Below are 23,164 nucleotides of genomic sequence, written 5' to 3' on the forward strand. Positions count from 1 at the left end.
TTTCATTTTTTCCCTCCGTGGTAGCCTCTTTATCTTCTGAAGTGCCAAAAGAAACAGATGCAGAAGTGGAAGTGTTTTTAAAAACTTTACCACACCCACGTGATGATACTGTCCTATTGGGTTTGCATTCCATAGAAACGCAGTTTCAGTACTGTAATCCTTAATATCTCTGTTGATTTTATTACTTTTTCTCGCCACTAGTTCACATTGAAAATCCAGTAGTTTATTATTTATTTCCCCCAATAGTTCATCCATTTGTGGAGCACTAAAATGTTTTTGTAATTCGGCACTTACCGAAAGTATTTCCTCCTTTACTTTACGCTGTTTCAGAAGGTCTCTTTCCACCAAGATCCGAACCCATTTCATCAAACATTGGTGTGCCGCCACTATCCACCTTTTCTTAAAATTTTCATTGTATTTGCTCTCTGGATCAAATGGAGTAGTGGGCGACTTTGGAGTAGTGGGCGACTTGAATGTTCTTAAGGCCTGAGGAGCTATATTCAGTTCTATATATCTTTGTAGGCAAAAAACGTTCAAATATGTACTAGTCTCTTTCCATAGCAGACTTTCCAACTTCTCATTCATCCATACTAATCTTTACTATATTCCTGTCTATATGTAAGAGAGATACTGTGCCCTAAGTCTTACTTACAGAACAACACGCAGGCAGAACTGCAGATGATGATGATGAGTGGATGCTCTTGCTAGGTCCAAGCCAAAATACACAGTCTCTCTCTGATAGAGTTCTTAAATTAATATCAAATATTACTGCTGTGTTAGGTTGGAGGACATCACTTTTTGTCACCTGACTTCTGTTCCCAGGCTAAACAGAAACTTAACTCTAACATCTCTGTGTTAAAAATAAATACATATTTCTCAGAACTGTGCAGCTGTTAGGAAGTCATAAAGCAATAAAACACTTTCTACATTTTAAACCTAGTAACTACTTCTCTCCAATACATTAGAAAAAACTTCTAGCTCTAGACATCCTGTCTCCTTGCTGCACTGAAACTAACTTTTATAGCACATCGTAAAACAATTAATTTCAACTTATTTTCTTGAAGTTTTGTAAATTAATCTTCTATGTTCCAGCACGGTATGTTGTGGCTACATTCTTGAACCTCAGTACATAACACACAGTTCTGTATAAATCATATCAATATTCAAAAATGACACAATTATTTACAAAATTCTAGTGTCACAGTCTTGTTCATTGCACACAATAAATAAAGAACAGACGGCAAACGCCAAAGAATAAAGTACATATCATCAATGCTAAAGTAGCAGAAAGCCACACGCACTCAAGAAAAAAATCAGGTTCTCCTTTTTTTTTTTTTTTTTTTTTTTATAACAAGGGCAGAACTATTAACCAAAAAAAGCCAAAGAATGCTCACTTAAGGCAAGTCAAGATAAGACACTATCCTACTACAAAATACAAGAGAAAAATGGAAAATGGGAGAACTCTTCATGCCTAACTAACAGACTAAGTTAACAATAAATGAAGAAGTAATATACTCCTAAAAATATCTAACTAGCTATAAACCAGTAATCACTAGGAAGAGAAAGCAAACTGTGACAGCAAAAAGGTACGAATCAAAGCAATTGCACTTAAATAAAAGGAGCTTTATACATTGTGTCTATCTCTGAAAAGCGGCAAATAAGATCTGAGGAGATTTAGGCATGCAGCATTATGGGAGTGGAGGTGGAGCTTCGGAGCCGAAGATTTTGAAATGTTGGCAATGGATCAGATAATCCACAGGTTAAGGCAGACAGAAAAGGCAACAGCCGATCAGGCAATTTGGATTTCGTCCTGGCCATGGAATAGTAAATCAACTCTGAATTTGCAGATACCAGAGGCGTTGTGGAAGTCTGTCTGCACTGTCAACACGTTTCGTGGACTTAGGGAAGTGACAACACAAAGTACCCCACGGAATTACACAGCCACTATAGCAATGCATTAATTCACCCTATTTGAGAAGCAAGAGTTGTCTGCAGTCCGGGTGTTAAGGTCAGATACATTCATACTGGGAAAAGGATTTCATGTAGTATGTTTCTTCCCTCCCTTCCTTCCAAACATTTTCAGAGTCAGTATGTCAACTTGTAGTCAAGCTGTATAGACTACGCAGTCACAGAAAGGGAAAGTTGCTTCTCTTTTCTGCACAGGACGATGATCTGTTAGCTTTACGTAACAATGATTTCTAGCATTTGCTGATGTGGTTCACTACAACTTATGAAGCAATAGGATGAAAATTAATACGCAAAATCAGATGCTACAGTCCTCTCCAGGAAAATGGTGAATTGTTATCCACAGGTGAGGATGCAGCCGCTCCTAAGATGAAGGAATTTAAGAGTCTTCGGGTTTATTCATAACTGGGAGTAGAAAGGATTGGAAGACTGCCCAGAAGACAGAAGCAGCAGCAGTGGTAGCTGTACTGCAGACCTTACACCAGACTGCAGTAGTGAAGTAAAAACAAAATCATCAGATGAAGATTTCACTTTACAAGTTGGTTTACACCCCTATCCTCACTGGTTGTTACAAGTTGCAGGTAGCAGTATAAAAGGATGAAATCATGAACACAAGCAGAGATGAAACTCATTCTCATGGCAGATAATCTCATTTTTCTCAAACAGGCTGTGGAACTTGGCAATACAGGAGGAAGAGTAAAGCCACGGTTCCTCTTAGTTTAGAGAAGTTAGCTGAGGTGGCCTGGATAACCTGATGAAGATGACAATGGGTACTTCCCATAACAGGTGTACCAAATACAAATCACAGCATGAAAGTCCCAGGGTAGACATCAAGGCATGTTGACAAAGACTATACACATAGCTTTTCAGAAATAACCATGCATCTCTATAGGATGAACTGGGAACTACTGCTGGTATTAGGGAAGTTCTTCAACGTTCTCTGCTTGCTACTTCCATGATCCTCAACAGGACAAGTGTTTTAGAAATGCATAAAAGACTGAAAATTTTTTCATATGTCTACAACACTTTCATCAGAGTGCAGCTAAAAGGTCAGTGCAAGTTTCTGATGTCTGAAAGCTAAATTGTTTTGGAGACAGCTGCAAAAGATTAATCTGAATTAAGTTCATTCATGTGCTTCTTTTTTCCCCAAATGAGGGTACATTTTCAGTATGCTACTGTTACTAAACGAAGCAAAGCTTATGTACACATCAAAGATCATGGGCATCAACATGGTATGGGATTGCACTGAAATATACAATGGGAAAGCAGAATGCTTTTCATTTTCTTCAAAGGGAGTGAAAGAATTTCTACTTAATATTTACATGAGAAAGATTTGCATATAAAATTGTTCTAACTGCCCAGCTCACCTGTGTATCAAAACCATTGGCTCTCAGAAGCGTTACAAATTTGATGACCTCTTTCACATGTTCATCACTATCTGTTGCGTATGTCACAAACACTTTGCCTAAAAAGAAAACAGCATAAAATTTCAGAAGTATAAATACTGCAAAGGGACGCTCCTTAAGATCATACAAGCTGTTGCTTAATAACCCTTACCTTCTGTACTACATTTGCAACAACAGCAAGGCTTGCACTACAATGACAAGGCTGTTACAGTATGAACAAAATGAAAGTGACTACTTATCATAGTGCTTTATTACAAGAAATCAAGCAAACGTAACCTTTAGGATGGATGCCCTGGCATTAGAGTACTCCGCAGGTAGAAATTTCCCAGGGTAACAGCTCCTCCCACCAGTCCCACAACCAGAGACCCTACAGCCCGAAGAATCCTCAAGACAAACAAAGGGGGTTGGAAGGAGGACTGTTTATGAAGATGAACTTCTTTTAACTGACGTACTGTTATGAAACCAACCCAAACTTTCTTACCTGATAACAAAGAGGTTCATTTGTTGCGACTATTAGAATAGACTCCAGGGCTAATGAACTTGGTGGCATATCCCGGGAATATACCCTTGACAACGATGGCCTCAAAGACAGGTCGAGCTCTACAAATTATGTCCAGCTTAACTGTCTCACAAAGGTATTTAACACTGACTGGGATGCAGCCACACAGATAACATTTAGGGTGGCTTTATGGGAAAAGGGTGTGCATAAGAACAGACGGCCCTAGTGGAACGTGCTCTCAGCATACATAGTAACTACTTGCCATGGGTCATGCAGCAGTAGCAGAAAATACAGACAGGAAACATCCGGACAGGCAGTGTTAGCTTCTTTCTTGTCCTAGCTTTCCTTTGCAAAAGAAACAGCTAATCATTTCCACCTGGTAAAGTACAGTCGTGTACACTTACCATAAATGTAGATGTTCGAGTGTATTCACTGTTGCAGTCATCACATTTGGGTTATCTACCTGCAGGTAGCCCTCAGCCGGCCTGAATACCAGAGTCTTCTGATTTCTGTGTCAGATGCTGTCGCTTTCGCTTCTTCCATGATGTCAGGTCAGGGGTATAAAACATGCAGCTGACGCCATTACATCAGCTTTTCTTGCCCCAGATGTCAGGTGCCCCCACAATAGGAAGCAATTATATGGTATGGATCACCCCCAGCAAAAAGCAAATACACATGATATAATATACGCCAAACAAGAAGGAAAGGTAGAGCTAAGAGAAGTCAGGGGGCTGGAGGGAGGGTAACCAGGACTGCAACAGTGAATACACTCAAACATCTACATTTATGGCAACTGTACACAACTGTATTCTGTTCTTCGTGTTTCACTGCTGCAGTCATCACATTTGGGCAGATTCCCAAAGCTAAGGAAGGGTGGAGGCAGTTAAAAAGCATTAGGGCTAGCAATCAGGCCCAGTAAGACTGCTGTGGCAAATCCATCTCTGGAGTTAGAAAAGATAGGCAGGTGGTAATGCTTGGTGAAAGTATGTACACAGCTCCAGGTAGCAGCTTCCAGGACATCCCTGGTAGGGACTCCTCTGAGAAATGCTATAGAGGTAGATGCAGCTTGGTGGAATGTGATCTTATCCCCTGTGGGGTAGGTTTGCCATGGTGCTTGTAGCAGAAATAGATGCAATGGGCTATCCATTTGGAAATGGTTTGCTTTGAAATGGCCTTCCCCTCTGCCCCTGCAGAAAAGTTAACTAGCAGCTGGTCAGATTTTCTGAGAGGCTTAGTTCTGTCCAAATAGAATCTGTGCACTTCCAGAGAATGCAGTATCATTTCCCCCTGATTTTGAGGATTAGGGAAAAAAGTAGGCAAATGAATGGACTAGTTTAGAGCCACACTAGACACCACTTGGGCATAAAGGATGGATTAGTCCTGAGGGAAACCCTGTCCGCATGGAAGATAATGAAGGGTTCCCACTGCCATGAGGGCCTAAAGTTCAGACACTCTTCTTGCTGAAGTGATGGCTAGAAGTAAGGCTGTTTTCCAAGAAAGGAATTTCAACTCTGCTGTAGCAGCTGGTTCAAAGGGGGGAGAGTGAGTTTTTCCAATACAAAGTTAAGGTCCCAGGCTGGAGTGGGAGCTCTCCTGGGGGGGTCTTAAATTTTTGGCCCCTCTAAGGAATTGTTTTAGCAGGGGATGAGAGAAGAGGGGTGGCTCAGTACTATAATGTGCTAAAATGGCAGAGGCATGAATCTTAAATTGAAGAGAAAGATAGGCTCTTGTGGAGCATCTCTGTTAAATAATCTAGAATATGAGGTACGCTGGGCACTGTTGTGCCCACCCCCTAAACCTGGCTCCAGGAACAGTATCTTTTCCACTGTTCTGAATAGGATTTTCTAGTACTAGGCCTCCTTGCCTCAAGAATGACATCCAGCACCTGCTTACTGAGGGTTGCTAGAGGTGAGCTCAGGGAATTAGCCAGGCTGCAAGGTTCAGGGTTTGCAGCTGAGGATGAAGAATCTGGCCAGCCTGCTGGGACAGCAGGGAAGGGGTCAGAGGCAGGTGCCATGGTTGCAGCACTGTCAGACTGCGCAAAAGGGGGTACCAGTGCTGGCATGGACAGTCTGGGGCAATCAGTATTGTCTGTGGCTTGTCCTGTTTGATCTTTAGTAGAATCTTCGAGAGGAGAGACAGAGGGGGAATGGCATAAATTGAGAGGCTTTCCCAGGTAAAGGACAAGGCGTCCACTTTCCAAGCTTGACTGTGGGGAGTTCTGGTACAGAATTTGTCCAATTGGTAGTTCTGAGAGGAGGCAAACAGGCCTACCTCTGGTGTCCCCCATTTGTTCCTCAAGAGCTTGAATATTTTGGGTTCCAGTTTCCATTCGTGTGGGTCCATGAGATTTCTGCTTGTCATCTGCCAGTGAATTTAGTTTGCCTGGCAGGAATTGAGCTTGCAGGTTCACTTGGTAGCTCAAGGCTGTGTTCCACAGAACCATGGCTAGTCTGCAGAGTGGGTACGAATGGGTTCTCCCCTGCTTGTTTATGTACCACATAACTGTGGTGCTGTCTGTCTTTATCAATAGTTGTCCTGGAAGAATAAGGTATTTGAAGTCTGTCAGAGCATTCTGTACAGCTAACATTTCTTTTTGATTGATATGCAGGTGCATCTGTTTTGGGTTCCATTTTCCCTGAATGCAATGCCCTGCCATGTGAGCCCCCCATGCATAGTCTGATGCTTCTGTTAGGGTTTGGGGGGCGGGGAGTAGAGTGAGAGAGAGTCCCTTGTTGTGGTAGCAGGCCTCTTCCCACGAAAGGAACTCTGTCCTTAGACCAGGAATGACAGGAATCATTGTTTCCAGGTCCTGAGAATGCTGACACCATAGACGTTTTATATACCATTGCAGTTTCCGCATATGCAGTCTTGCATATTGAATTAACAGAATGCAAGAGGCCATGAACCCCAGAGCTTGCAGGATTTTCCTTGCAGATCGCTGGGTTTTTGTGGCCAGTAGGTTGTCAAATAAACTTGTTTCTCCGGAGTAAGGAATGCCATCTGGGAAGTTTTGGTCAAGCTTGCTCCCAGGAATACAATCTGTTGGCAGGGTACTAGGTGTAACTTCTCGTTGATTGTGTACCCCAGTGAGTTTAGAAGTCTCTTTACAAATGCCAGGTGCTATAATAGCAAGTCCTGACTTTCTGCCTGAATCAGGCAATCATCCAAGTATGGGTAAATCTGAATATTTCTCTGCATGCAAAACGCAATGGCTAGAGCTAGGCACTTTGTGAATACCCTGGGCACAGTAGATAAGCCAAAGGGAAGTGCAGAGACCCAGCCCTGAAACATAGGCATTGTCTGCAGGATCCGATGTGCAGGTAAGCTTCTTTTAAGTCTAGGGTTGCCAGCCAGGCATCCTTGGTTAGCATAGGAAGAAGCTGTTGAAGAGTTAGCATTTTGAATTTTGGAACCACCAGAAAGGTGTTGGGAATAGATAGGTCCAGGAGAGGATGCCAGGAGTTTTCTTTTCTGGGAACCAAGAACAGTCTTGAATAAAAACCTTGTCCTCTTTGTTATGCTGGGACAGGTTGAATAGCCCTGATACTGAGGAGAGAGAGTACTTGTTTTGGGCCTCCGCCCATTGATTTGGGGGGAGGTTTGGCCATCCACTTGGGGTTGGGAGTGAGTGGAAGTGGAATCTGTACCCTAGGGAAACTATGTTTAAAACCCATTTGTCCTGGGTAATGTGTTCCCAGTTTTTTGCATGCAGGGCGAGCTTTCCTCCTAAGGGAGTGAGCAGTTGAGCGGGGCTTGGAAGAGTTAAGGATAAGTCATTGCGGCATTTTCCCATAGGGGGTGGCTTACTGCTCCCTGCTTTGGAAGTGGGAGTCCCCCACTACTTAGATCTGTGCATAGCCTGAAACTGAAGTCTTGGTGGTCTGCCGCTCCTGGGTTTGGACTGAGAAGGCCTGGAAGGGACTGGAAAAGACCAGTTCTTTGAAGGCCAATGCCTACTGAATCTAGGACGCTGTACCTGTAAGAAATCTTTTAACAGTTTGCATAGATTTAGCTTTTTCCTCCATCCTTTTAAGGGCTTCTTCTGCTTTGTTGCCAAAAAGGCGGTCCTGGTTTAAGGGTGCATCCAGTAATTTAGCTTTAACATGATCTGGCAAGTTTTGCTCCTTAAGCCAAGCATGCCTTCTAAGTACAGACCCAGTGACAGCAGCCCTGCAAGATGCTTCTAAAGCATCAAAACCAAATTGCAAAGTATGTTTACCAACTTGTTCAGCAGAATGCATTCACTCTTGCAAATCTTTGTGTTCAGCACAGTCAGTAATCAACTTCATTTTCTATTTTAGTCCCATAATATGCTGCTGATACTTTAACATATGAAACTGGTAATTTAAAGCCCTAATGGCCACAGTAGCAGAAGTGTATACCTTCTTACCCCATCTGTCTAAAGCTCTAGAGTCCCTATAAGAAGGTTCATAGGTAGGTACTATGCTATCGGCCCAAGGGCCTACATAAGCCTAGCCAACAAGGTTCCCTGGCTTACGCCACCCAAGAAAGTTCTTTTCCTGTGCCACTGTCGAGCAGAGACACAGAAGTGATCCCCGGGGTGTATTTCCCATTTCCCATCCACTCGTCAAGATTTTTATTGAAGAGTGCTAATGAAGAACTTTGCTTGACATAGATGGGTAGCCTGTTCCAGAGTATGGGAAGTCTCTGGGACAGGCATCTATCCCTCCAGCATGTCCTGTTTATTGTGGTGACAAGGTTTAGGTCCCTAGAGCGTGTAGCTTGGAGGGATTGGGATTTCTTTGTGTGTAGCATGTCCAACAGCTCTGGGTTTGACATAGCTTTATGTGTTAGGCAGAGATCACCTCGGAGTAGATGATATGCTACGGAGTAAAGCTGGAGTTTTTTGAGGCGGTCAGTGTAGGGCATTTGTTTGAGGCCAGTAATCTTCTTTGTGAGGATTTTTGGAAGTAGCAGCCTTAATGCCTTTTGGTCCTTGGGAAATGATCTCTGGATCCGCAGTAGGACTCTTGAAGAGGAATTTGTGAGTCAGGGAGCTGGAGGCAAAGTGTCTGGGGTAAGGCTGGATTCCAAGAAAACATAATCTAAAATCTCCAGAAAAGGAGGGATAGCTAGAGGCCTGTGTTGAGGCAGGAGTAAGAATTTCTCAAGTCTCTTTTTGGACTCAGAGTAGTCCTGGCTTTCCCAGCGGAAATGCTCCCTAAGGCTACGCAAGGTTTCACCAAAAGAAAAATCTTCTGGAGGAGAAGCAGAGGGAATGGAATCCTCTGCATCAGAATCCTCATAAGTAGATAAGGGTAAACCCTGGTAGTCAGAAAAAACAGAGATATCAGATTTCTGGTCAGAAGAATCAGAAAGAAAATCAGTTCTACGTCTCTTAGAGGGGGAAAACTGGCTTCCCCTAACTAAGGTAATAAGGTCTTCAGCCATTATAATCATTATTTTTGAGGCATATGGGCCTGAGAATGTGGTTTGGTCATCGGTTTTCTAGGCGTAGTGCGAGCTTTAGGCCTGAGGAATTCGGTATTCTTAGCTGCAAACGAAGTTGTCGGTTTAATATGAAAATGCCTGCACAGCGGATCCAGACCCATCCAAGGTAGACACATCCGCAGGATCCACAGTCTAAGAAGCATCTTGCGGCATACTGGACTCCGAATGGGTCTCAGTAGAGGCCTCTGAATCTGAAGTAGCGGGCATCAGGGGCTGCGAAAGCACCTCACTGAGTACCAGCGGACTGGCGACTAGCTTAACGGAAGCGTCATCGGCAGTTTTGGACCTATGCGGTCCGTCTCTGTCTTTATCCTTACGTTTTTTCAGAAGATCCGTAGTCAGATGGCTTAATGAAGCCATTTTGGAGTACACAGATCGAGAACGAAAGTATTTAGCTACAAAAATAGCCTGACGAAGAATAGTACGGGCGTTGAATAAAGCACAAAAATGACAGTGAGGGACGTCGTGGTCTGGGCCTAAACAGGTGAAGCAGTAAGAATGAAAATCTCTATGAAGTATTTGCTTTCCCACAGGCAAGACAATTGTTCATTTTTTTCTGACATTGGTTAGAACAAGAAAAAAGGATCCCCAACGGGGGTACTTATCTTTTTGAAGACTTCAGGTCTGAAACTCTAAAATGAAAATTTCAGGAGTTGGCCGACCGGCACTTGCAAACTGCTTCTGCTTCGGGCACTGCACAGCAAGACAGACTGATGTAATGGCATCGGTTGCATGTTTTATACCCCCGACGACCTGGCGTTATGGAAGAAGCGACAGCATCCGACGCAGAAATCAGAAGACTCTGGTATTCAGGCCGGCTGAGGGCTACCTGCAGACAGATAACCCAAATATGATGACTGCAACAGTGAAACACGAAAAACATCTATAGTTACATACACATAGTTATCACAATATCACTATAGTCCATGTTCACAAAGTAAATAAATACTACCCTGCTTTATGCAGTTAGGCTAAAAACAGTTAAGTGAATGCACTTATTCAGGTTTGATTCTGCAGTCACCTTTATCAAGAAAGATGGAAAGATTAAAGGGAAGAAAAGTCCCCTCCCTACTTAGTGAAGTATTCAACGTTTTATGGACAGAACCTAAAGCTTTTACACACTTCTAGCTAAGATAATATCCATCAAGAATTTTTCTTAAGAAAGGAATTTGAAAGGAGAGAGGGAGCTATCTCAAAGGTGTGTGTGTGTGTGTGTGTGTGTGTGTGTGTGTGTGTGTGTGTGTGTGTGTGTGTGTGTGTGAATGGGGGAGATTAAGGTGGGACTAACATCTCACAGTACAGGTGCCAAAGAAGGACCAGATCTCTTAAAATGGCTACAGTATGAAAACACCCAAAGAAAGCTTTAGAAACCATTAGATATGTTAGAAGTCTTAACCAGTATAGAAGCTGATGATAGCTGCCATATAAATTTGAATAACTGAATGCCTGAAGTCTGCAGCACAGAGCACAGCAAATTACAGCAAGTCCTTTCTGTACTACTGGACTGGATTACAGATTATTAAGGATTCCGTTAGTGCTGTAAGGTCCAGTTAGGGAACCCTTTTCATTTGCCTATGCATGTCGTCTTGGTGAATGGCTTCTAAGGAAATGCAATAATGAAGACTATTTTTTCTGGGAATTCATGATTGTAATAAAGAAATACAAAAAGGCAGCTTCAGCATAAAGGAAGAACTGCATGCTTTATTCAGATACCTCGGCTTGTTGCCTTCTGGGCCCAGAAGGCAACAAGCCAAGTTACCAGAATTATCATCTTCTTTTGGCTGTTCCCGTTAGGGGTCGCCACAGCGGATCACCGGTTTCCATTTATTCCTGTCCTTTGCATCTTGATCTGTCACACCAACCACCTGCATGTCCTCTCTCACCACATCCATAAACCTTATCTTAGGCCTTCCTCTTTTCCTGTTACCTGGTAGCTTCATCCTTAGCATCTTTTTCCCAATATACTCAGCATCCCTCCTCAGCACATGTCCAAACCAACGTAATCTTGCCTCTCTGGCTTTGTCTCCAAACCTTCCAACCTGGGCCGACCCTCTAATATACTTATTCCTAATCCTGTCCACCCTCGTCACACCCAGTGCAAATCTTAACATCTTTAACTCTGCCACATCCAGCTCAAACTCCTGCCTTTTTGTCAGTGCCACTGTCTCCAACCCATATAACATAGCTGGTCTCACTACCCCTATTGTAGACCTTCCCTTTCACTCTTACAGGTACTCGTCTGTCAAAAATCACTCCTGACACTTGTCTCCACCCACTCCATCCTGCCTGTACTCTCTTCTTCACCTCTCTTCCACACTCACCGTTACTCTGTGACCCCAAGTATTTAAACTCATCCACCTTCGCCACCTCTACTCCTTGCATCCTCACCATTCCTCTATCCACTCTCTCATTCACACACATATATTCTGTTACCAGAATAAAGTGTGCAATTCTTCCTTTATGCTGAAGCTGCCTTTGGCGTTTATTATTTTTTTGGTTGGAGTGTTTTTCTAATTCATGATTGTAAGTTATCAGTGGAATTCAGCCAAGCAGTGTGACTGACAGTATGCAGATCCAAATGGTATTTTCTCAGTACGCAGAAACAAATTTTTTTCTGACTGTTAAGTTTAAGTACTCAGGAATGCTTTCTAGGAGGCTTGGTAGGAAACACCCCATTCAAAAAACGTTTTTACACGTGAAAGCACTAAGCGATGGATCCATGAGCAGCCATGTTAAATGGCCATCAGATGTACACTGATGGAGGAATAAGACAGGGCAGAGGATAACAAGGCACACAAATAATGCAGAATCAGAGAAACACCAACATTAAAAAGGGTCCTACTTCTTGTACTGACACCAACTAGAAAATATTTTGTTTGTTAATATATGACTTTCTAGTACCAGGAGTTCTTGCTTCCTCTAACACTTGCTGCAAGTGTTTAGAAAATAGGTGCCTAAAGGTATTAGCATCATCCTGGCAGTTAATTTCAGTTGTCTGGAGTTGGGTTGCATCAAACATCCTCTGCCTTGTGTGCATAGGGCAAGTCTGTGAAGAAGCTTGAATTAACTGCCCTTGGACATTTCCAAAAGAAGGGAGAACCATTGCTGGTTGGATTAGAAGACAGTCATAATAATCTTTGAAAAGTCCTTCTGAATCTTTAAAATGACTCTGGATATTAATAGAAAATGTAGAAAAGCACACAGAAAAAATTATGTCCAAAGAAAAGGCAAAGCATCTGTCTCCCAGGTCTTCTTGCATAGAATCATGGAGGAGAAATGTGCCAACTGATTGCATGACCAGAGGCAAAAGACATGTCTTAATTTATTTATTTATTGACATTTGTTAATCAGGTTGGTCCAGCTGGGCCAGAGGCCCATGCTCAGTGGAGACCTGAGGAGAAAAGCTCCAGTTACCAAACAATTAAGGATTACATAGGTAACAAAAATAGAAAGTAGCATAACCAAGTTTCACTCCAAAACATATCAGTACACAAGTTTGATTGTAATCAAACATATTTAGATTACCCTAAGAAAATAATCACAAAGAAATAAGTAAATTATTTTTTTTTTATATATGTACAAGCAAGTTATATACAAGTGATCAGATGTATTGCCTAGGCTTCCTAGGAAGGTACAGATGCTTTCAGAAGCTCAGAGTGAAGAAGCACCATTGGATAAAGGAGAAATTAAGTAGGTTCTAAGCAGTGACATGATTTGGTATTGAGAAGATAAAGTTTGGGTTCCTTTTGGAAGTGTGCAGGGTGTATGATGGAGCGTATGTGTAGAGGAAGTTTGTTCCAAGTGTGGGCTACTGAGCAGTTGTATTGTAAAAATCACAACAGGATGTCCCAAAAGAGAACGCCAGCAGACTGTGTTCTTTAGTATTAACGCAGTTTTATTTTTTTAAGAAAAAGCGTTTTCGCCACAAAAAAGCAATGCAGCTTCTTCAGATAAACATAAAAAACTCTATGAGTTTAAGTACACACACAACCGGAAATATAAGTTACGTCACAGAATGATCAATTAACCTATTATCTCACATCATGTTACAAAAGCCTTCGCCACAAGTATTAATGCAAAATTACATCCTCAAGGTAATAGCATGACAGTAAAATCAATTATAAAAGTCACTCATAAAAAACTTTAAATATCTCAATTATGAAATTTAGAAAATAAAGTTAGAATATAAAATATTAATCAAAATAAACAAGAGAAATTATCAAAAAACTATCTCAAGTAACTACGTAGTTTTAAAACTGCATTTATATTACAGTTTTCATTGAGTCCCGGAGCTTTAAAGGCATTCAAAGATAATTGCCATTCAAGCTCACGGGACTCTAACATCAATGACAATGGTCCACCCCTAATGCTCCCTTGTAAATGGTCAATACCCATAAAGGCAAAAGAGTGTCCTGGATTTTTGTCAACATGCTTCGCTAGAGCATTATCCCCCTTATTTTTCTTTATAGCGTATATGTGCTGGTAAATACGCTCTCTGAGTTTGCGGTCCGTCTTCCCAATATAGAAGGCTGGACAGCAAACGCAGAATGCAGCATAGACAACAGAGCAAGTCTGACAATTAATTTTGTGGTTGATGTGGAATTTCCTATTCCCAATGTTAAAGGAATTCCCAGGTTTAATATACTTGCAATAATTACAAGAACCACACTTAAATGTCCCTTTTTGCCTAGAAAACGAAAATTCATTTCCTTTTCTTTGTACCAGTTCTTTAAGGTTACTATCCCTTTTAAATACTATTAAAGGAGACGAACCCAATTTTTCAGCAAGGTCAGCTGAACCAGTAATAAAATGCCAGTTTTTTTTAATGATGGACATGATAGCCATGGCATTCACATTAAACGTAATAATAAAACTAAGGTTGAACTGTTTTTCACCATGTGTGTCACCCAAATTTTGAACTTCATTTAGAGGAGTATCACTTGTTGATGTTAGAACATCCTGAATAACAATATTCAAAGGAGTAGACTGGTCTAAAAGGGGCTTGAAGTAACCTTCAGTCCTTTTCAAGCAAACCTCATTAAACAACTCATCAAACAGTTTGGTAGGATAACCACGTTTACAAAACATGTCCTTCAAAAGTGAGCATTCACTGAGAAAGCTAGTTAAAGTACTGCACATTCTTACAGCTCGGACCAGCTGACCCTTTATAATGGCCCTTTTCTGTCTATATGGATGTGAACTCGAAAAGTGCAACAAAGAGTTGCAAAAGGTCGGCTTTCTGTAAATAGAAGATGTTAATACATCAAGCCCCTTGACTAGCTTAACATCCAGGTAGTCTATCTCCTTTGTAGAAAAGCTCGAAGTAAACTTCAAGAAAGTGGTGGTTTTATTGATAGTATTTACAAGTATTGTAGTTTGCCTATGTTCTTCTTTGGATGATCTACATTCAGAAGTTGTTGGTTAGAGGTGCGGAGGGTTCTAGAAGGGGTGTGGGTAGAAAAGTAGTGAGAGCTGGACAGGATGAAGGTCTGTATAGTATGGAGTGTACAACTTGAAATTGAGAAAGTAGCAGTAGTTGAGGGAATTTGAGCCATTGTAATGAGTTCAGGGCAAGGCAGTGATGGGAGTTGTAGGGGGAGTTAGTAATGAATCTTGCAATTTTGTGGTAAGTTTGTCGCAGTTTGTTCATGGAAGTAACTTGTACATTGGTTAGTACTGGGGCTGCGTACAGATGTGTGTGCAGGAGGAAGGACTGTGCTAAGGAGAGTCTAGCATTTGGAGCAAGAAATCTTATGTTGCGATACAGCAGGCCAAGTTTCTGGTGTGTTTTATTTTATTCCTTGCAGTAAGTATAAGTTAAATTTGAGTTTGTCATCAATAATGACGCTTAACAGTTTTGTGTGGTTCAGATTTTGATAGTGTTGTTGGGAGGATGTTATACCAAATGTAGATTTATGGTTGGAAAGTGAGAGGGAAAGAAAGAGCAAGAACTTGGTCTTCTTGGGGTTAAAGATAAGATTGTCAGATAACCATTTCTCTGTGGATAGAAAGGAGTTTTGAGTAAGGGTGTGAAGGTCTGTAATACTACTGTAGATGGAGATGAGTGTGGAGTCATCTGCATATTGTATAAGAGAAGATTGTCTGCAAGAGGTGAAGAGTTCATTAATAAAGATGTTAAATAGAAGGGGACCCAAGATAGAGCCTTGTGGAACACACCTGTTGGAACACACACAAAGGGAGAGCAGGAGGAGAGCCATTTGACAGATTGCTGCCTACCAGAGAGATAGCTGGAGAACCAGGCAAGGGGGGAAGAAGACAGGCTGAGGTTAGATAAGTTAGTAAGTAGTACTGAGTGAGAGACTGTATCAAAGGCTTTGAAGAGGTCAAGGAAGAGGCAGGTTATTAGCTGATTCTTATCAAGGGCTTTGGCTATGGTATGAGTGAAAGAGAGGAGGGCAGTGGATGTGCTGTGGTAGGGACGGAAACCATGGTGAGTGGGAGTGAGAAGGTTGTGTTGGAGGAGGTGGGTGAGAAGTTGTGAGTGAATGCATTTCTCGAGTATCATAGAGATGGGAGAAAGAATAGCAATGGGACGATAGTTAGATGGATCAGTGGAGTTGCCACCCTTATGCAAGTAGGATATTAAAGAAGGATTTCCAGACAGCAGAAACCATAGCCTCTTGTATAGATCTGTTAATGAGAATGGATATAGGATAGGCTATAGATTCTGCAGCAAGTTTGAGGAATGTAGGAGGTAGGTTATCAGTAGAGGAAGAACATGGTTTAAGTTTTAGAAGGAAATTAATGTAAGAAGTTGAGACAGGTGTAAATGAGAAGAAAGTCTGGTTGTGGGGGTTGTTGGGGGTAGTGGTAGTTGCAGTGTTAGTGTTAGAGGGAGTGAGGTTTTAGATAGTGTCAATGAAGTGTTTGTTGAGTAGGGCAGCAATTTCTAGAGATTTGTTGTGGTAAGGTGAGGGGCTAGAAGGGTTGCCAGGATAGAGTATTTTTTTTGTTAAGAGTAGTCCGGAAGTTGTGAGAGCTGGATCTGTTGTCTAGTTGAGACGAGTTGTAGTAAGATTTTTCTTGTTTTTAGTGACTAATTTCTTGACTAGGTTATGACATAGTTGTCTGTATTTTTGTAGAAGGGGAGTATGCCTAGTTTTAAGCCATGCCTTTCAGGTGCTATCCCTGTTATGCATCAGTGCGCTAGTATCTTTGGAGAGCCATGGAGCATAGTTTGATTTAATTCTAATTTTCCTGGAGGGAGCAAGGGAATTAAGGGTATCTAGGAAAATGTTGTTAAATTTACTGACAGCATCATCAAGAGGATTGTGTTTAAGGATGGACCAATCAAAACTAGATAGTATGGAGTTAAATTGGGTTTTATTGAAGTTATAGAGAGCTTACGACAGTCTCTATATAGGTGGGGTTTGTGTGGTGGGGAGGTGATCACTTAAGGAGTCAGGTAGGGTACAGGGGCCATGGTAGAGGTGGGGAGAGTTGGTGAGTATCCAGTCAATGGTGGAGCTGGGATGTACCTCACAGCTGATTTAATTCCTGGAAGCCCTCCTGATTCACTTGCCATTCCTGACAGCCCGTTCTGATCCTGCTCAATTTATTTGCTGCAAAATTTTGCTCTGACAGAATATATGATACTTGTAGAGTAAGATCGTGCTGAAAAGCATGCTTCCATGGTTAATGTGCAGTGAGGGTAAGATCACCCCCTGTTTATGTACGACATCACTGTGGTGTTGTCTGTGACCACAGATGATTGACAGAGTTGACAGCACTCATGGCTACCAATATTTTTTCATGTGTGGATTTTGGTCTGTCCTTTCTGTTCCAAAGAGCCTGTACTTTTATCCCCACAGACACTGTTCATCAAGCAAGGATTGAAGTATCTGTTGTTAACAGACTGTACTAAACCTGGAAGGTAACACGAAAGACCTGAAATGAGGTAAATTTGGTCTCTTCACTAAAGAATTTCCCTTTTCACAAATCCCAAAACTGGAATTTCAAGGGATGTTGATGTTGGGACCATACTGATTTTAGGTACCACTGAATTTTCCCATGCGGAGTCTTGCTAAAGGAATAATGAGAATTAGAGAAGTCATGAGTCCTAGTAAATTACAGTTGTGTACACTTACCATAAATGTAGATGTTCGAGTGTATTCACTGTTGCAGTCATCACCTGTGGGTTATCCCTGCTGTGGTAGCCCTTGGCTGGCCCGAATACCAGAGTCAATGTTTTTTTGTGACAGCTGCCGTCACCTGTATTCTGACATCAGGTCATCAGTGCTATAAAGCAAGGCAGCTGACATCATTACATCAATTTTTCTTGCCCTAACCTGTCAGAAGCACAAGGAAATAAGGAAAAGTGGACCTGGTGGCTAAACGCCAATGTGGGAAGCTTATGTCCCCCTAGGGGAAGATGCTATATGGGGGATGGAGGGAGGGAAACCAAGACTGCAACAGGGAATACACTTGAACATCTACATTTATGGTAAGTGTACACAACTGTACTATGCTCTTCGTGTTTCACTGTTGCAGTCATCACCTGTGGAAGGATTCCCAAAGCTGAGGAGAGGGGTGAAAGGATAGGTTAGGGTCCTAGGCATGAGTCAGCGAGCCCTGCAGAAATGCAGAGGCAAACCCTGCCCTAGACTTAGAAAAAAAGATGTAGGTGGTAATGCTTTGTAAAGGTATGGACAGAGGTCCAGGTGGCAGCTTCCAAGATGCCTCTGGTGGGGCCGCCTCTGAGGAAGGCTGTGGAAGTGAAGGCTGCCCTATTGGAATGGGTAAGGATAGACTTGTGGATGGGTTTCCATGTAGTCTGTAGCAGAAATGGATACAGTGCAATATCCATTTTGAAATGGTTTGTTTGGAAATGGGCTTCTCCTCTGCCTCAGGGGCAAAGGTGACAAGTAGTTGGTCTGTTTTTCTGAATGGTTTAGTATGGTCCAGATAGTATCAGAGTTATCTGTGCACGTCTAGCGAGTGTAGAATTCTTTCCCCCTTGTTTTGAGGGTTGGGAAAGAAGGTGAGTAGGTGTATGGCCTGGTTGAGGGTCACATCAGGTACCACCTTGGGCATAAAGGAGGGGTTAGTCCTCAGGGAGACCCTGTCTGCATGGACAATGATGAAGGGCTCAACAGCCATGAGAGCCTGAAGTTCTGATACCCTTCTGGCTGAGGTGATAGCTAGTAGGAAGGCAGTCTTCCAGGATAGGTATTTCAATTCTGTAGAAGCCGCAGGTTCGAAAGGAGGTAAGGTTAGTTTTTCTAGAACATAATTCAGGTCCCAGGGTGGTGTGGGAGGCCTTCTGGGAGGTCTGACATTAGAAGCCCCTCTGAGGAATTGCTTAATCAAAGGATGAGAGAAGAGGGGTGGGTCTGAATCGTAATGGGCAGAAAAGGCTGAGGCATGGATTTTAATAGAGGAGAAAGAGAGGCCACTATTGAGCAACTCGGCTAGGTAATCCAAGATAAGAGGAATGGAAGGATGGGAGGTACTGGCCCCTTTGGACTGGTTCAAGGAGCAGAATCTTTTCAATTTCCCTGCATATGATTTTCTGGTGCTGGGTCTTCTGGCCTCTGTGACTATGTCTAGGACCTGTTTGCTTAACAGGGACTCCTTGATAGCTTTTAAGGTATAAGCCATGCTGAAAGATTGAGAGTCTGCATGTCTGGGTGCAGTATCTTCCCCCTCACCTAGGACAAGAGGTCTGAGTTCAGAGGAAACTGTTTTGGGGGGCTGTAAGGTCAGGCTGTCCAGTAAGTGGTACCAATACTGTCTGAGCCAGTTTGGAGCAATGGGGATGGCCTTTGGTCTCTCCTCCCTTATTTTGATCAGTACCTTGGGAATAAGGGGCAGAGAAGCAAACACGTACACAAAGAGGGAGTTCCAGGGGAAGTTCAAGGCATCCCCCTTCCACACAAGGAGGTGATACTGCCTGGTACAGAACTTTTGCAGCTGGTGGTTGACGTGCTAGACAAAGAGATCCACTTCTGGAGTCCCCCATTCCGGAGTGATTTGTAGAAAGATTTCCCTATGGAGCTGCCATTTGTGGGTGTCCAGTAAGTTTCTGCTTAGGTGGTCTGCCTGGGTGTTGTTGACCCCTGGTAGGTATTGGACAATTAGGTGTAGACCCATGGAGGTGGCTGTAAGCCACAGGCTCATGGCTAACTTGCACAGGGGGTAAGATTAGGTCCCCCCTGTTTGTTGATGTACCACATTACTGTGGTGTTGTCTGTTTTTATAAGGAGAACCCCTGGCTTGAGATGGGGTTTGAAGGATGTCACAGCTTTTGTACTGACATAATTTCCTTCAGGTTGATGTGTAAGATTAGGTGCTGGGCATCCCAAAGACCTTGGGTGCGCATGCCTTCTCGGTGAGTGCCCCAAGCTATGTCTGAGGTGTTGGTGGTAATGGTCTGCCCAATTATGCGGTGGGTGAAGGAAAAAGCCCCTTGCTCTGGGCACAGGGCCTTGCCCACCAGAGAAACTCGGCCCTTATACAGGGGATCATAGGGAGAGAGGTCACTAGGGGGTTGAGAATGCTGACACCCAAGGTTTTTTAGGTACTACAGTAGTTTTCTTATGTGAAGCCTGGCCAGAGGAATTAGAAGGATGCAAGAAGCCATGTACCCAAAGGCTTGCAGGAACTTCCTCACAGTGAGGTGACTTCTGGAAGCCAGCTGTGTAAAACTGAGAGGCAGGAAGCTCTGCTTTTCTGGGAATAGGAAGGTCATTTGGGATTCTCTGTCCAGCAGTGCTCCCAAGAAACTCATCTTCCTGGAGGGTGTTTGCCTTGATTTCTTCTCGTTGATGGTTTACCCTAAGGAGGTTAGGAGGGTTTTGACAAAGAGGAGGTCCTCGAGGAGCTTTTCTTCGCAATGTGCCTGAAAGAGCCAGTCATCCAGATAAAGGTAAATTTGCATATTTTTCTGTCTGAAAAATGCTATGGCTGGGTCTAAGCATTTGGTGAATACCCTGGGAGCAGTAGATAGGCCAAAGGGTAGTGCAGAGAACTGAAAGTGTTGTGAGCCTGCTCTGAAGTGAAGGAATTTCCTGCAGGATTCTCTTATGGGGATGTGAAGGTAGGCATCTTTTAGATCCAGGGTAACTAACCAGGCATTTTTGTCAGCATAGGCAGCAGCTGCTGCAAAGTTAGCATTTTGAATTTGAGGACCACCAGGAAAGTGTTCAAAATGGATAGATCCAGGATTGGGCGCCAAGTGCTCTATTTTCTGCGAACAAGGAATTGTTTGGAATAAATGCCTTTGCCTGTTTGATCTGAGGGGACAGGTTCTACTGCCCCTTGGGATATGAGAGTTTGGAGTTGTTTCAATGCCTTTGCCCACTGATTTGGAGGCAAGTCTGGATACCCTCTTGGAGCTGGGAGTTCGTTGAAGGAGAATTTGTAATTCTGAGAAATGATCTTTAAGACCCATTGGTCCTTCGTTACAGAAAGCCAATTTTCTTTGCAGAGGGAGAGCCTTCCTCCTAGTTTTTGGTGAGTGGAAAGAGGGCAGAGGGGGAGAGGGAGTCATTGAGAGTTTTTGCTATAGAGGGATGGCTTAGAAAGTACAGCTGTGTACACTTACCATAAATGTAGATGTTTGAGTGTATTCACTGTTGCAGTCATTACATTTGGGTTATCCTGCTGGCAGGTTGCCCTCAGTCGGCCTGAATTCCAAAGTCTTGGGTCCTGCGTTGGTTGCTGTCGCCTCTTCCCTGACATCAGGGGTATAAAAGATGCAGCAGACGCCATTTTATTCAGTTTTTCTTGCCCCAGATGTCAGCTGCCCCCAAAAGGGTAGGCTAAATATATGTAAATAAAACATACATGCACCAGAAGTAAGCTTTACCTTCATCTATAAGCAAATACACCACCTAGGTTGCACTGGATTAGAGAAGTAAAGATAAGTTCCAGCAAAAATAAGGGGGATGGCGGGTGGGTAACCTGGACTGCAACAGTGAAGACACTCGAACATCTACATTTATGGTAAGTGTACACAACTGTACTATGTTCTTCGTGTTTCACTGTTGCAGTCATTACATTTGGGTTGAGTCCCAAAGCTATGGTTGGGGGGCTGGAGCTAAACAGCATTAGGAGTGGCTATGAGGCCCTGCAGAACTGCAGTGGCAAAGCCTGCCCTGGATTTAGAGTAAAGAGGCAGACTGTAATATTTTGTAAATGTATGCACTGAACTCCAAGTGGCAGCCACTAAAATGTCTTTGGTTGGTACTCCCCTGAAAAAGGCTGCAGAAGTGGGTGCAGCTCTGGTTGAATGTGGCCTAATGCCCTTAGGCACTGGTTTGCCATGCTGTGAGTAGCAGAAACGAATGCAGTGACCTATCCACTTTCAAATAGTCTGCGTGGAGATGGTCTTTCCTTGTGATGCTGTGGCATATGCCACTAGTAATTGTTCTGTCTTTCTGAAAACTTTACTTTTGTCCAAGTAGAATCTAAGTTGTCTGTGTACGTCCAAAGAATGCAGAATTTTCTCCCCCTTGTTCTGTGGATTTGGATAAAAGGTTGGCAAATGAATAGTTTGGTTAAGGGCTACAGTGGATACCACCTTAGGCATAAAAGTAGGGTTTGTTCTCAGAAAGACCCTGTCGGGATAAAAAAAAGATATAGGGTTCCACGGCCATGAGAGCCTGTAGCTCTGAAACTCGTCTTGCAGAAGTTATTGCTAGGAGCAGAGCTGTTTTCCAAGATAAGAATTTTACATCTGCAGTAGCAGCTGGCTCAAAAGGAGGTAAGATAAATTTTTCCAAGACATAATTGAGGTCCCATGCAGGTACTGGCATTCTCCTTAGAGGCCTTAAGTTTTTGGCTCCTCTGAGGTACTGCCTTAATAAAGGATGAGAAAAAGAGTGGTGGCTCTGTATTGTAATGAGCCAAAATGGCAGAGGCATGGATTTTAATTGATGAGAAAGATTGGCCTTTGTCCAGCATCTCAGTTAAGTATTGTAAAATCTGAGGAATATTTGGTTCTGCTGTATCAGTTCCTTGAGCTTGATTCCAAGCACAAAATCTCTTCCATTTTCCAGCATAGTATTTTCTAGTACTAGGCCTTATGGCTTCTAAAATGACATCCATCACAGCTTTACTGAGAGGTGTGCTTTGTATGGCTACATTATCCGCCATGCTGCCAGGTTTAGGGTCCTGAGTTGGCTGTGCAGAATCTGATTGTTTTGCTGGGACAGTAGATGAGGTATTTGAGGCAAGGGCCAGACTGGGCATTGGGACAAGTTCCTTAAGATCGGATACCAGTACTGGCGTGGCCAGTCTGGGGCAATCAGAATCATTTTTGGTTTCTCCTGCCTGACATTTAGGAGTACCTTGGGGAGGAGAGGTAGTGGAGGAAAGGCATACACTGATAGGTTTGTCCAGTTGAAAGATAAGGCGTCCACTTTCCAAGCTTGTCTGTGATAAGTCCTTGTGCAGAATCTTTTTAGTTGATTGTTTTGAGGAGAGGCAAATAGATCTATGTCCAGGCGTCCCCATTTCTTTGTTATCATGCTGAAGACTTGTGGATCCAGGTGCCACTCGTGGGGATCCATGAGGTTTCTGCTTAGTTCGTCTGCCAGAGTGTTTTCCTTTCCTGGCAGGAATTGTGCCTGCAGATGAACTTGGTAAGTCAATGCTGTGTCCCATAAAGCCATGGCTAGTCTGCACAGGGGATAAGAATGAGTGCCCCCCTGCTTGTTTATGTACCACATGACCGTGGTGTTGTCTGTCTATCAGTAGTTGTCCCGGATGAAGTAGGTCCTTGAAGGCTGTCAGGGCATTTTGAACAGCTAGCATCTCTTTTTGATGGATATGTAGATGCTTTTGGTTTGTGGTC

At 42.9% G+C, this 23,164-nt stretch overlaps 1 protein-coding gene across 2 annotated transcripts in view; it reads right to left on the reverse strand.

Moving 5' to 3' along the window:
• LOC122802461 (E3 ubiquitin ligase TRAF3IP2-like) overlaps positions 1 to 23,164 on the reverse strand; it is a 1,503,042-nt gene that overhangs the window by 444,088 nt on the left and 1,035,790 nt on the right. For both annotated transcript variants that reach the window (XM_044072084.1, XM_044072083.1), the window contains exon 6: positions 3,333 to 3,430. In XM_044072084.1, coding sequence (XP_043928019.1) covers positions 3,333 to 3,430 — 98 coding nt within the window. The remainder of the gene's footprint in view (positions 1 to 3,332; positions 3,431 to 23,164) is intronic.

This window comes from Protopterus annectens, chromosome 5.part0 (assembly GCF_019279795.1).
Source record: "Protopterus annectens isolate FY-2018-M chromosome 5.part0, PAN1.0, whole genome shotgun sequence".
Lineage (NCBI taxonomy): Eukaryota > Metazoa > Chordata > Ceratodontiformes > Protopteridae > Protopterus > Protopterus annectens.